The sequence below is a fragment of the Balaenoptera borealis genome, assembly GCF_965194805.1.
Source record: "Balaenoptera borealis genome assembly, chromosome: 15".
Taxonomy (NCBI): Eukaryota; Metazoa; Chordata; class Mammalia; order Artiodactyla; family Balaenopteridae; genus Balaenoptera; species Balaenoptera borealis.
This window is the reverse complement of record NC_138871.1, coordinates 59,924,810-59,939,991: the sequence shown is the minus strand read 5'-3', so window position 1 is coordinate 59,939,991 and position 15,182 is coordinate 59,924,810. Positions and strand designations below refer to the sequence as shown.

At 36.2% G+C, this 15,182-nt stretch overlaps 1 protein-coding gene across 2 annotated transcripts in view; it reads right to left on the bottom strand.

The window, feature by feature from the left end:
• Nucleotides 1-15,182, bottom strand: part of MAP4K3 (mitogen-activated protein kinase kinase kinase kinase 3) — a 201,172-nt gene that overhangs the window by 136,079 nt on the left and 49,911 nt on the right. For both annotated transcript variants that reach the window (XM_082358059.1, XM_082358060.1), the window contains exon 2: nt 10,540-10,597. In XM_082358059.1, the coding sequence (XP_082214185.1) occupies nt 10,540-10,597 (58 nt within the window). The remainder of the gene's footprint in view (nt 1-10,539; nt 10,598-15,182) is intronic.

Genomic DNA, 15,182 nt, shown 5'->3' with positions numbered 1-15,182 from the left:
TGGATTAAGTAACAGCCCTGTAGCAGCATTAATTTCCTGATTTTGATGATTGTACTATTATGTAAGGCAATGAATGACATTTCATTGTTCTAACAAAATACACACTAAAGTATTCAGGGGAAGAGGGTATCTTTAAGTGGATAAGATAAGGAAAAGATAAAGCAAATGTAGCAAATATTAATATTGAGAAATCTTGATGAAATATTGAAATTCTTTGTACTATTCTTTCAACTTTTCCCCTAAAGTCTGAAATTATGTTAAATAAAAACTATAGGGCTTCCCTGGTGGCACAGTGGTTAAGAATCCGCCTGCCAATTCAGGGGACACGGGTTTGAGCCCTGGTCCGGGAAGATCCCACATGCCGCGGAGCAACTAAGCCCATGCGCCACAACTACTGAGCCTGTGCTCTAGAGCCCGCGAGCCACAACTACTGAAGCCCGCACGCCACAACTACTGAAGCCCGCACGCCTAGAGCCCGTGCTCCACAACAAGAGAAGCCACTGCAATGAGAAGCCCGCGCACCACAATGAAGGGTAGTCCCCGCTCGCCACAACTAGAGAAAGCCCGCGCGCAGCAACGAAGACCCAATGCAGCCAAAAATAATAAATAAATAAAATAAATTTTAAAAAACTATAAAAACTTAAAATTTAATTTAACATTGAAAATAAATGAATAATGAGCTCTACAGTAGAGAGGCAAACTTTCAGAAAATATTGCTGGAGAACTGGGAATTATTCTAAAAATTCCAGGAAGCATCTGTAAGGCAACATACATAATAGCACAGGCTCTAGGAAGACATAAACCTGGATTTAAATTTGCTCCTCTGTCATACAGTCCTAGGCAAATTACTTAATCTTTCTGTGCCTCTATCCTGTGAGATGGGGATGATAATACTGTACCTACTGCACAGCGTTTGTTACTGTGAGGATTAACTGAGACAATGCATATGAAGAGCTTAGTACAGGGTCTGGCACAGTGTCCTAAGCAAGTATCCAAAAAGTGGCTGCTGTGACTTTTATCACCATTAGTGTTGTTGTTGTTATGTGAATTTGTGAATTTAAGAAAAATAATTCTACCATCTGGAAAAACACTAATAAGAAAGTAGATTCCTGGGACTTCCCTGCTGGTGCAGTGGTTAAGAATCCGCCTGCCAATGCAGGGGACACAGGTTCAAGCCCTGGTCCAGGAAGATCCCACATGCCGCGGAGCAACTAAGTCCATGCGCCACAACTACTGAGCCTGCGCTCTAGAGCCTGTGAGCCATAACTACTGAGCCTGTGCTCTAGAGCCCATGAGCCACAACAAGAGAAGCCACCGCAATGAGAAGCCCGCGCACCGCAACAAAGAGTAGCCCCTACTCGCCGCAACTAGAGAAAGCCCGCGCATAGCAACGAAGACCCAACACAGCCAAAAATAAATAAATTAATTAATTAATTAAAAAAAAAAAGAAAGTGGATTCCTGTTAAGCCAAGTTCTGCACATCATCATTATTTTCTACTGATTTCTGGACCCGTTTGAATTCTGCTGCCAAATTCTCCCCTGTACCTCCTCTGACAAAGAAAGCAAACTCAATATGATAGCTGTGTTTCCCCTAGTTTTTAATTTTAAAAGGACCTGTTAGTACTTCAGAGCCTATTAATGTTATTTATATACATGACACCTATAGACTTTGAAGACTAAATATGTATATATCAAAGATCCAAACTAAACATATAAAAAGGGTTAATCTGTTTACCTGGAGATTGATTTTATTTTATCTTACAAATAATAAATATTTTTCTCCATTTTCTCCAGCAAGTAGCATGGGTATGCTCAAAAGGTTAGAAAGTTGCTTTGTTCCACAAAGTATAAGAACTCTAGGAACAGAACTCGTAAGTTGTGGGGTTTTTTGAACATTAAAAAAATGTTTTCACATAGAAAAAAAAATCATTCTGGATGTTTTAGTTTATCATATACAATATTCATTCAGTAAAATATTTACCAAACATTTATGTGCATAGAGCTGTACAATGTCTCAAGGTTATAATTAAGAGACAAGACCTCCTCCATCGAGGATTTTACAGTCTATGGTAGACGTTATATTTAAGTTCAAAAAAGGCAATTCCTGAACTTTATTTCACTGTACATGAGTAGTAACTGAAAGAAGGTAAGTTTAAGGAAATAATTTTATAAGCTTGCCTCATTCCACAGCCCCCAGAGTATCACAAAGAAAAGTCTAACACCCAAAGCACGTTCAGTATCTCTAGCAGCTCTATGGCATGTGTAAGAGTGTATGCGTGTGTACTGCAGGGAGAGGTGGGGGAGTGGATAGCAAGAGAGAGGACTAAGTCAGTAGACAGTATAAGAAATCAGTTGTTGCATTTGTTTTCTAGAACAAGAAAACATAATAGCTTATTAATTTTATTCATTTTAATTGCACAATACATCAATGTATTTATAACAATTTTAAGTCCCTATTAATAAAAATTACAGCTATTTTAAGTACTTCAAATACGTTAAACTACTTAATTTTTACAAGAACCCTATGAGGTAGGAACTATTACTGCCCCTACTTTGCAGAAAGGAAAAATAGGTAGAGAGGTTAATAATCTGCCAAGGTCACAGTTTACTATGATGGAGCCTCAATTTTAATCAAAGCACTCTGGGTCCAAAGTCCACATTCTTAACCACTACGCTATATGCTCTCTCTTTGACTTCCACTACCCATCGTAGAAACGATTAGGTTTCAAACTAAGCACTTACTTAGTAACTTTAACTTTTCAGGACATAAATGAGAACCAGGCATGGACAAAATGTACCTTGAGAAGGTAAGAGAGATGACTCAAAGTTCAAAGGAAAATTCTTCTGATAAGCTCACAGCATATTCACTTTTTCATTAGATGCAATTCTAACAAATCTGATTGTCCAATCTCCTGGCCAACAACACAACAGAAACAGGAGACAGAGGAGGCAGATATAAAGGGCTAGACCTCAAAGTCAAGAAATGTGCCTTACCATTTATCTTAATATATGTCAGTAAATGTTTACGGACCTAAAGAGAAGCAACTAGGGAATTCCCTGGCGGTCAAGTGGTTAGGACTCCACAAGCTGCTCAGAGTGGCCAAAAAAAAGCAACTAGTGACACGGAGAGAGGGGGAAACGTCATTGTCATTCAGTCACTGTCATTTAGAGCCTTTTTCTGAGAGGCACCACAACATTTCTCTTTGCCATGAGCTGCTGAGGACAACTTATAACTATTAGTTACATTATGATAACTACACTACTCTCAGTATGTTATTTGAGGTGAAATGCATTTGAGAAATATTTACAAACACAATGGTTAAAACAATTTTTGCAATTTAAAGAGGATCTTAGAAAACTCACTTTTATGGAATCCTTTATTTTCCAATGTCATTGAGTATCTTACATTATTGTATCTATCTCTGATATCCAAATAATATGTCATTATCAATCATTATGTTAATCTTCATCAGGTTCTATAAAAAATATTCTTTGCAACAACCTACCTCAGGAACAAGTATTATTTTAAAAGCTAGTTTCAGTGTGGTATTGGCAACAAAATAAATAGGCAATTCCTTAAATTAAAACAGAAAGCCCAGAACAGAACCAATTATACCAAAGAGCTAGATTTAACTATTTAAGAAAAAAAAATTAAGTTCAATTTTTACTTCACATCATACATCAAACTAATTCTACATGGATCTAAGATCTAAATGTTAAAAAAAAAAAAGTACAACGAAAGTCAAAAGTTTATATGTGTATATAAAATATACACATACGTATGAATAAATAGTGGGATTGGCAAGGCTTTCAAAGCATAAAGCTTTGATAACCGTGTCCTATAGTTCAAAAGGAAAATGGGCACAATCAGATAATAACCAATCTTTCCACTATCAATTCCGTCCTCCTACCTGCTTATATACTCATCCTCTGCCTTATCTCCTGTTAAAATGAATCAAGTCTCCTTGCTCTTAGACTTACGCCTTGGATCCTGTCTCTTTTCATTTTCTCAGACTTTATTCCTGGAGTTACCTGCATTAGCTTCTGCAACATCTATTTCTTCTTCTCTACTGGTTTATTCTCACTGCACTGGCACAAAACATAACTGAGTATCATGTATTCTAGAAAAACCTTCCATAAACTCCAGGTCCCACTCCAGCTAATGCCCCATTTCTCTGCTAACCTTTTCAGCAAAAGGCCTTGAGAGGACAATCTTTCTTGCTATCTTCACTTCCTTTCCTCTCATTCTCTCCTTAACCACTAATCTGATTTATCAAAGTCATCAAAACCAATGCCCAATTCTCAATCCTCATCTTACTCCACATCTCTCAGCATCATCTGACACAGTTTAATCTCCCTCCTGCCTGAAAGACTTTCTTCTAAGGCTTCACTGACAAAACCCTCAGCAGATATTTCTCCTACCTAATTTGTTACCTGTTTTCAAGTTTTCTTTGCTGGGACCTCCTCCTCTAGCGGACCTCTAGTATTGAAATCACCCAGGGTTACAACCTGGGCCATCCTTCTCTATCTCTCCTTTCTTCTCAGGTAACCTCATCTACTTCCACGGCTTCATGGACCACCTACATGCTGAGGACCCTCAAATCTGTATGCGTAACCTAACTTCTCCTAAAGCTCCAGATGCATGTGTCAAACTGCCTATTGAACACCTCCAACTAGATATCTAGCAGATGCCTAAAACATACATAATAAATAGAGGATTACTGATTCCATACACACTTCAAGTCTTCTACTAGCAGATATCTAGCAGATGCCTAAAACATACATAATAAATACATACATAATACATACATAATAACATACATAATACATACATAATAACATACATAATAAATAGAGGATTACTGATTCCATCCACACTTCAAGTCTTCTACTGTTTGTTTCAGTAAACAGTACCTAAAGTATCACCCAGTTGCTCAGGCCAAAAATCCTCCAAAAGCTTTCCACTGAGCTTCAGGTAAAATCTAACCTCCTTACCACAGTGCCCAAGGCCATCTATAATCTAGTCCCTGACTAGCTTTCCAGCCCCCTTCCACACCCTGTTCCCGCTGGCTCACAATGATCCAGCCATACAGGCCTTCTCTCTGTCCTCAGCCTTGCAGCACTCATTCTTGTCTCAGAGTCACTGCACTTACCCTTGACCACCTAGAATGCTCTCCCCCCAAGACTGTCACATGACTATTGCCTTCTCATCGTTCAAGTCTCAACCCAAATGCCACCTGCTCTGAAGGTCTCCCTTAACCACACTGGCTAAAGTAGCCGCTGGCCACTTTCAACAACATTACCTTATTTTAGTTCATGAATTATCTTATCTGTTTACATGTTTACTGTCACTTTGAACTAAAATATAAGCTTCTCAAGGGTAAGAGTCTGCCTTATTTACCACTATTTGCCCAGCACCTAGACCAATGCCTGGCACGTAGCAGACAATGAATAAATATTTGTTAAATGACTGACACAAACAAGCTCTTCATAAAATAAAAATAAAAGGCCAAGAAGTATATGGGGAAAAAAAGATACCCAATCACTGGAAGACAGAGAAATGTTAATTAACAGTAAGACATCAGTTTTTGATCAATACTAAAGATTTTATTATAATGATACCCTTTTGTGGGCAAAGGTATAGGAAAAAAACCAAAAAACAAAAAATCAAACCCTGGAAATGTCAGGCATAATCCCTAGTATATGTCAAAACTCTTAAAAATGTACATATCCTCTGACCAGCTAATTAATTTATCATGACAAAATAATATGTACAAGGACAAAAGATGTCCTCATAGGTACATGATACATAATAAATAGAGCTACATGGTTTATAATTGTAAAAACTTAAGTGTTATAATCATTAGGGACTGATTAAACAGCTATAATTTATATTGCTGAATACTATGCAGCCAACTAAAAAATGGTGTAGAAATACTAACATAGAAAAAAAATTCATGAAATGCTTTTCAAATGAAAAGAAGATGTACAAAATAAACCCATTTATGGATAAAACACACTCATGTACATATACATGTGTTTGCATCTTTGGTAGGCAATGGCCAGGCCAGCTACAGATCTGAGGACATAGTAAGAAATGGAACACAAAACTACCGAACAGCGTCACAACAAATAATTGCCTTTTCTAAGAAGAGTCACACCACTCGCTGAGTATTGATGATGTCCCTCTGCAAGCCTGATAGCATAAATGGCAGCAAGCCAGGTGTTTTGTGGTTGACAAATCACTCACTGCACGGACCACCAGTCTGGGTCACCTCTGAGGACCTGGGGAAGCACTGGGGAGCTGCGCCCACTCATGGTATTCTTCTCTTACTTAGCCTTTGCAATGCTTGTTTACCGGTTCAGCAGTAAGCATGCAAATCAAGCTGATCTCAGTACATTCTTATCCATCTCTGAACTCTGCCCAGCCCTTTGTGGTCTGCGTAGGTAAGTGTGTGTGTCTCTGTGTGTGTAGTATATATGTTAGGTGTTTGTACAGGCATACCTCAGAGATGTTGTGGGTTTAGTTCCAGAAGACTGCAATAAAGCAAGTCACACTAATTTCTTGGTTTCCCAGTACATATGAAAATTATGTTTACACTAACTGTAGTCTATTAAGCAATAGCACTATATCTAAAAAAAAAGTACATACCTTAATTTAAAAATACTTTATTGCTAAAAAATGCTAACCATCATCTGAGCCTTTGGCAAGTCGTAATCTTTTTGCCATTAACATCACTGATCACAGATGACCATAACAAGTTATACTAATAATGAAAATGTTTGAATTATGAGAATTGCCAGAATGTGACACAGTGACACGAAGTGAGCAAAAGCTACTGGAAAAATGGTGCCAACAGACTTGCTCAATGCAGGGTCACCACAAACCTTCAATTTGTAAAAAACACAATATTTGTGAAGCACAGTAAAGTGAAGCCCAATAAAACTAGGTATGCCTGTACATAAATACACAAAAAAATCTAGAGAAAATCACTAAAAGTCAAGTGTTTATATAGGTGGCAGAATGATGAATGATGTTTAGCTTCTTCTTCTTGGTTAATTGTATTTTTTTAACTTTTATTACAATGATCAAACATTGTCTTTGCAATTTAAGTTAAAAAATGTTACAGACTGATGCTTAATCAAAGAACAATTGAGAAAATCAAATCTAAATTAAAGCCACAGGAATAAGATTAGAAGCCCCAGTGAGATACTTAGACCAAATTCACATTTAAGTAAACAATTTTGTCCAAATGTCCAAAGAAGTTTTCATCTAGCTTCAGGTTCAAACTGGATATCAGTTATAAAGAAAAACGGGGAAAAAAAAACCCAACTTTGGATGCAAATTCTTAAAATCATTTCCACTACACTTGACTATTTCAGATTTAGTTTCTGTTTTTCAAAATGTCAAAGACTGGATATCAGAATTGTAATTTAGAAAAATGAGAACATAACACCACCAACAAAGCTGTCCTCTTCCACCACATGCCAAATCAAACCTTAATCTTATCAGTCTTCTAGAACTAACCACTAACTCACAGAAGAACACACTAAATGATCCTACAGGGGGGCAGCTGGCAAAACCCCAACTGAGGGAAAATCCTACAGGACAAATAACCAAGTTTCTTCAAACAAACAAACAAAAGGCAAGGAAAAAGACAGAGATGAAGGCAGAACCTATGGATATAAAAGAAATTTGAGACACATCAACTAATTACAACGTGTGAAACTTATTTGTTATTAAGAAGCTATTATTAATATTGTAAGAGACTACAATGGTATTGTGGTTATTTTTTATAACTGTATTAAGGCATATTTTAAAATCATGTAATTCATCCATATCAAGTGCATAATTCAATGTTTTTTTTTTTTAGTAAATTCACCAAGTAAGTTCACTGTAAATCAGTTTTAGAATACTTCCATTACCCAATAAGATCCCTCATGCCCATTAACTATTAATCCTCCTGCCACATACACCAGCCCACTAATCCACTTTCTGACTCTGTAGATTTGCCTTTTCTGAACATTTCACATAAATGGAATCATATAATATGTAGTCTCTTTTGTCTGGCTTCTTTCACTTTACATGTTTTTAAGGTTCATTTATGTCACAGCATGTATCAACAGTTTGTTTCTTTTTATTGCTGAACAGTATTCCATTGTATGGACACATTTTGTCTATTCATTTACCAGCTGATGGGCAGTTAGGTTGTTTCCAGCTTCTGTCTATCATGAATAACACTGTTGTAAACATTTGTGTGTGAAAGTTGTTGTGTGGGTAGATACACAAGAGTGGAATTGCTATGTCATTATGGCAAATTAAGAAACTTTTAAAGAAACTTTTAAAGTGCTTTAGATATATTAGCTTATTTAATCCTTACAATAACCTTAAGAGGAAGTTACTATTATTATCCCCATTTTAGGGATGAGGAAACAGAGGTCCAGCCGAAAAGCTTAAGCAATGTGGTCAAGCCAGACTAGAATCAAAGTAGTCTGGCTTTGGAGTCTGTGCACTTAACCACTGTGCCATATACTTCAAGCTCACCAACAAGTTAAACATTTCTCACAGGATATAAGCAAATTAAAACAAAGAAATTAAACGGAAAAATTCAGGGGGAATTCCCTGGCGGTCCAGTGGTTAGTACTCCGGGTTCCACTGCAGGGGGCCCGGGTTCAATCCCTGGTCGGGGAACTAAGATCCTGCAAGCCACACATGCAGCCAAAAAAAAAAATTCAGGTGACTGCTATGAACACACAAGTAGGGAATCCAATGTTAACCAAATTTAAGTGTATATCTAATAACATATATGGTAGTAACTCTTGTTATCTCTGAGTGGCAGAATAGGAATAAGCTTTTTTCTTTTTATTTAATTGTGTTTTCTTCTATTACAATGATCTATATATACAAGGCAGTGTTCAAGATGAACATAACACAAAAAATTCACTCATCAGGAAACAAATGACTTGATGAACAATAAGATTTTAAAGTTCCTAATTTTTTAAAGGAAATTTTTAGATGTCCTGAATGTGTACTATGCACCGACGCTAAGTTGAGTGCTGTGGACATAAATTCGATTAAAACTTAGGAACAAAGAAAGGCAACTCTGGAAGCACAGCTGTGGTAAGTGCTATTCCAGAGCTATTCCTGCAGGAGTCATCTTAGTCAGGGCAGGGGTCAGGGGAGGAAGGCTTCCTGAAAGAGGAGGCACTAAAATGATATGAGGGAATGATGTATGCACATACTGCTACCAGTTAGAGACTACTTCATCAATAACATAGCCACTTCTTAATGATTAAAAATGGAGGCCCTGCTGCAAATGTCAAACCTTTAATTTCTTTCTTAACCTCAGATTTTGTCAATTTCAAATTTCCACTAAACAACAGGAGAGTCAGAGAACAGAAAAAGCTTTGTCATGTGATGGTAGAATATAATTAGAATATAAAAAATTTGTAAATACTTATAACTTAAAAAGTATTTTTTTAATTCATTATATTTGAGTGTGGTTTGATCAGTCAGTCAACACATCCTTCAAACTTCATCTTAATAGCACTTCTAAAAAGTCTACTGATGATCTAAATCAGGGGTGGGCAAACTACAGGCGCAGGTGGCCTGGTTTGCTAAGAATGGTTTTTCAGCAAAGAATGGTTTTTATATTTTAGGAGGATGAAAGGAGAGAGAGAGGGAGGAAGAGAGAGAGAACTGTATACAGAGACTAGCTGTGGTCCAAAAAGCCTAAAGTATTTTACTATCTCGACTTTCATAGAAAAAGTTGCCTACACTTAAAAAAAAAATTAAATTACTGGATGTATTTGTGCCCATACTGAAAGGCACCTTCAGAACAGCACTATCATCACTGTGGAACTCAGTCTAGACACTAGTACACTTACTTACTTATGGTGGGAGGGAGAAAAAGAGGGAAGGGTATGTAGTTAGTTCAGAAAGACATGGGTTTTGCAGGGTGGCGGGGGGGGGAATTCAGGGATAGAATACAGTTGAAGCAGACGAAAAATATGGAGCAGTCCTAGGGGCTTGACAAGCCACTCAAGGTGGAAGGTAGCTATTACAATATTAACGACCTGTGAAATGTGAGAGCTAGGTTTATTGAGGAAATCGAGACTCAGAGCTGAAGTTACTTGCCCAAGTTCACAGAGCAGGAGAGTGGGACACGAAGAGCTGGACTACAACGACCAGATTTCAGTCCCATTCTTCCCATTGCGTCACACTGCCCCTCATCACTGGACAGCGTTAATCTGGAAATACACCGCTAACGATGTGTGACAAGGGAGCTCAACTGCGTCCAGAAGGAACAAAGTCCGCTCAGGAGCTCCCCTCCCTCCCGCAATTACTAGTTATTTTTCAGGGAAGAACTGGGCAACATGTCTACAGGTCTCAAAGAGGTGAAGGAAAGAGTAGACACCAGTCCTATTTGCCAGATGTTGAGAACAACAAGAGAAGGTTGACCAAACATCATTAAAACAAGCCTGGAAGCTAACGAGTGGCTGAGAGCAATAAGAAACACCAAATTTCAATGAATTTACCTGGTTCCAATTTTATGACTTTAATTGCTGCCAATTCACCAGTGTTAACATTCCGTGCCTAAAAGAGAAGAAAAGATAATTGTGAACAAAGCTTTCATAAAAACTTCATAAAATGTCATTTGAGCTTTTATTTATTTTCAATTATTCAGAAAAGTTTTTTAAAGCAAGAATTGCAAAAGTGATTTACATTTACAAAACAAACAGTATATTCTTCAAAATGAATTTCAACATTAATCCATGTATAAATTTAATAATGGTGATAATAATAATATTGTTAACAGAAGCACAGACCTTAGTATACATCAGGCACTATTCTAAGTGTTTTTATATTAATTCGTTTAATCCTTACAACAATCTTATGAGGTAGGTACTAATATTATTCCCGTGTTGCAGATGAGGAATCTGAAGCACCAACAAGTTAAAGAACTTGCCAAGGCCATCTAGCTATTAAGTGACAGTGCTGGGATTCTAACCCAGGCAGTCTAACTCTAGAGTCTGAGCTTTTTTAAGCATTACATTCTATTGCCATTCATTCAAAGGTTTGTTAAAATTTTGAATTAACTAGCTTTAAACTTTTAAATTTAAAAACTTCATAATATGAAAAGCAAGCACCATTTTTTAACTGTAAAAACAACCTCCCTGCATCTGTTTAAACACACCTGATAGTACAATGAAATAAGTACAGTTAATACAAACCAAATATATTTTTACAAGCCACATATTAAAAATAAAAATCATTAAAAAAAATCAATCCATAATATTAGATTGCTGGTGTTTACAGCTGTAATTATGTATAAATAAGCAGAAATTGTCTTTTCAATTTGTATAAAAATGGCAGTTACTTTTGTCAATTTAAAATGTTTTATAATTGAATCAGAATTTTCAAAATAATGTTTTAAACTATGAACTGAAACTTAATAAATTGATTTTCATATCAACCAATGAAGACCAATATATGCAATTCCCTGATCACAGAAAAATTCATTCATGTGATGAGAATAATACTTAGTTGTAACACTTCTTATTAATGGATTGGTAAAGATCAGTGAATCACCCACAAGGGATGATAACAGCATTAACATCGGAATCCTTCTAAGAATACTGGGGCATTAAAAAAAAAAATCAGTTTCTAAGAAGATATATATGGGACACAGTCACTGCTGAAATATAAAATTTAACCTTTAAACTCAAAGAAGAACAAAGGTATTAAAAAATATAAATTAAGAAAACATTAAAATAAAATTTTCAGGGAAAATTCATTCCTTTTGAAAAAAAATTCCCATGACTAATAAACACTTAGGATGCCAACTTATTACAGGCAGTTCAAAACAGATTTCAACATTTATTTCAAACTAAACTTAATTTCCATTATATGAGACAGACAGTTCAAATAGTGCCACATAAGTATTTATTCCCTTCCCTAGGATGAGAAGGTACACACACACACACACACACACACACACACACACACACACACGGAATAGAAATTCTGGGAGCATTTTCTAAGGAGGATGGGGCAGAGTGTACCTGTAAAATATTCAGGATATCACATCAACGTTAGTCATAAATCTTCTCAAACACTCTCAGAACTCATTGCCTTTCCTCACACTGAGATATCTTTTCCCTGCTAGGCTCCTCCTTGATACTCTGTCTGTTAACCCACATCTTTTTTAGCACTTCTCCAAATAAAATAAGACAAAACACACTACTCTCTCCAATTCTCAATTCTCCATTTAAAAATCTTGCTATAGTTTTGTTTTCTGTTTATTGAAAATAAACTCAGAGTATGCACTAGCAAAAAATATGAACTCAAAGAAAGCTAGGGTGATTACTTTTACAGCTGAAATTCTGTTCCCAGCTTACCACAAGAGGGCACGATCTCTATTGACAACACAAGTTACACAAAGTGTCCAAAATGGCTGCAGTACACAATGTACTCTTCTAAAAATAGATTTATTAATGGTTACACCAGCACATATTTAACAGAAAAACTATGACAGTAAACTAGTGATAACTAGCTTACTAAAGTCAATTATTTACTATAGGCTTGACTTATGAATACAATTTTTCAAAATTTAAATCAGTCTAGAATTTTCTAAAGGATAAAAAGTTTTAAAATATTGGAATTCTCCAATATGTAAGCTATTTGACAGACAAGATAATTCACAAAAAGGGAAGAAGAATAACAAAAAACCCTCAGTAAACCTGAATTTCTGAGCTTTTTCCCCATCAAAATCCTTACGTTTATTAATGGAAGGTGTTTAAAGCATAATGGTTCATCAAGAATCTTGATCCTCTGGCTAAAATAAGTCATATTTTGCTGTCTCTAAACTCACAGCAGCCAAGGTTACACACAGGTAAATTTAAAAATTAATATTAACTCTAATACTCTGTACCTGCTATTCTTTTTTCAATCACCTAGAGAAACTGATTAGGAAAAAATGAGAGCAAGGTAAATATTATAAAATATTACCGTGTATAAAGTTAAGAATTTCTAAATCAGTATCAGTAACATAAAATTTACAGATCTGCCCAGGGCAGAAAACTGAGGATACGTATTCTCAGCTTCTAGACCCAGTCTTCTGCCACATCATTGATTTGACCACCATTCTCACATGCTCTGAAAGTGATGTTCAGATCATGTTGTTCTTGAGTTTAAAACTCTTCAGGAGTACACACCATTGCTTTAAAGACACAAATTCAAATTCCCTATCAGAGAATTTAAATTATTTACTAAATACAGCACTTTTTGTAACAGCTTTATTGGGATATAATTCACATACCATGAAGTTCACCCTTTTAACGTGTACAATGCAGTGGTTTCTAGTATATTCACATAATTATGTAACCATTATTCCTATCTAAATGTGAAACATTTTCATCGCTCCAGAAAGAAACCCCCAGACCCATCAGCCGTCACTCCCCTACTCCTCCCCCTCCCAGACCCTGACAACTAGTACTGGTCTACTTTCTGTCTCTATTGATTTGACTATTCTGGATATTTCATATAAATATGATCATACAAAATGTGGTCCCTTGTGACTAGCTTCTTTCACTGAGCATAAGGTTTTCAGGTTCATCCATGTTGCAGCACATATCAGTACTTTATTCCTTTTGCTGCTGAACAATATTTCATTGTATGGCAATTCCACATTTGTTTATCCTTTTATCAGTTGAAGGATATTTGGGTTGTTTCCATTCTGGGCTATTATGAACAATGCTTTTATGAACACTGTGTGGACCTATGTTTTCAATTCTGTTGGATACAGACCTAATAGTGGAATTGCTGAATCACATGGTAACTGTATGATTAGCTTTTTGAAGAACTGTCAAACTTTCTTCCAAAGTGCCTGCACCATTTTATATTATCGCCAGCAATGTGTGAGGATTCCAATTTCTCTACATCCATGCCAATATTTATTATTACCTGGCTTTTTAACTTTTGTTTTCTTAGTGCATGTGAAGTACTATCTCTTTGTGGTTTGACTTACAACTCACTAATGGCTAACAATCTTGAGCATCTTTTCATATGCTGGTTTGTCATTTGAATTTCTTTGGAAAAATGTGTATCCAATTCTTTGCCCATTTTTAATTGTCAATTTTATTGTTGACTTGTAAGAGTTCTTTATAAATCTTGATATGTCTCTTATTGGTTACATGACTTGTAAATATTTAATCCCACTCTGAGTTGTCTTCGTTTTCTTGATGGTGTTCTTTGAAGCACAAAACTTGTAAATTTTGATGAAGTCCGACTTACCTATTTTTAGTTACTTGTGCTTTGAGTATTATAGCTGAAAAACCACTGCCTGGAACCCAAGGTCACAAAGATTTTCTTTCCTATGTTTTTTTCTAAGAGTTTTATAGTTTAGGTCTTCCATTTAGGTCTCTGATCCATTTTGAGTGACTTTTTATATGGTGTCAGGCAGGGCTCAAATTTCACTCCTTTTGCATGTGGATAGCCAATTGTGAAATACAACATTTTAACTGTAAAACCATTCACTACCTGGCCCCTGTCTATATTTCCAGTCATTCCTTAATTTGCACTTTATGCTCTAGCCAAACTAAACAACTGGCCATCTCCAGTGCTATCCACACTTTTTGCCCTTTGGCACTTAATGCCTAGACAAACGCTTTCCCTAACTCCCTCCCCTGGCCTAACTTCTAGATGTTTTTTAAAGCTCAACTTAGGTTATTATCACTTCCCACAAGAACTTTCCTGATCCCCATTCAAGTTTAGGCACCCCCCCCCACACACACATACACACTCCCACAGATCCTCAGTAACCTTTCTCAAATGGGAGTGGGCCTGGTGAGAAAAATCCTGCAGATCTAGAGCTGATCTCAGTTTTAGAGGAGCTCTTGGAAACTATTACATTTCAAAGCTGTCCCAAAATTCAGTTTGATTCAGTCAGCCTTTTAGAAGCCATTCATATTAGCATTAATTTGGGAAAAGGTTTTTCTGAGATGATTTCATGCAAACTGCTGAGTTATCTCCAAATATCAGAAAAGTATTCCTTGAGTGTGGGAATGGGAGTAAACAACATAATCAAGAATGGATCATTAAGCAGCAAAAAAAAAAAAAAAAAAAAAAAGTGCTATGTGTTATATAAAGTGAGTTAAATAACTATCAGTAACAAATCTGA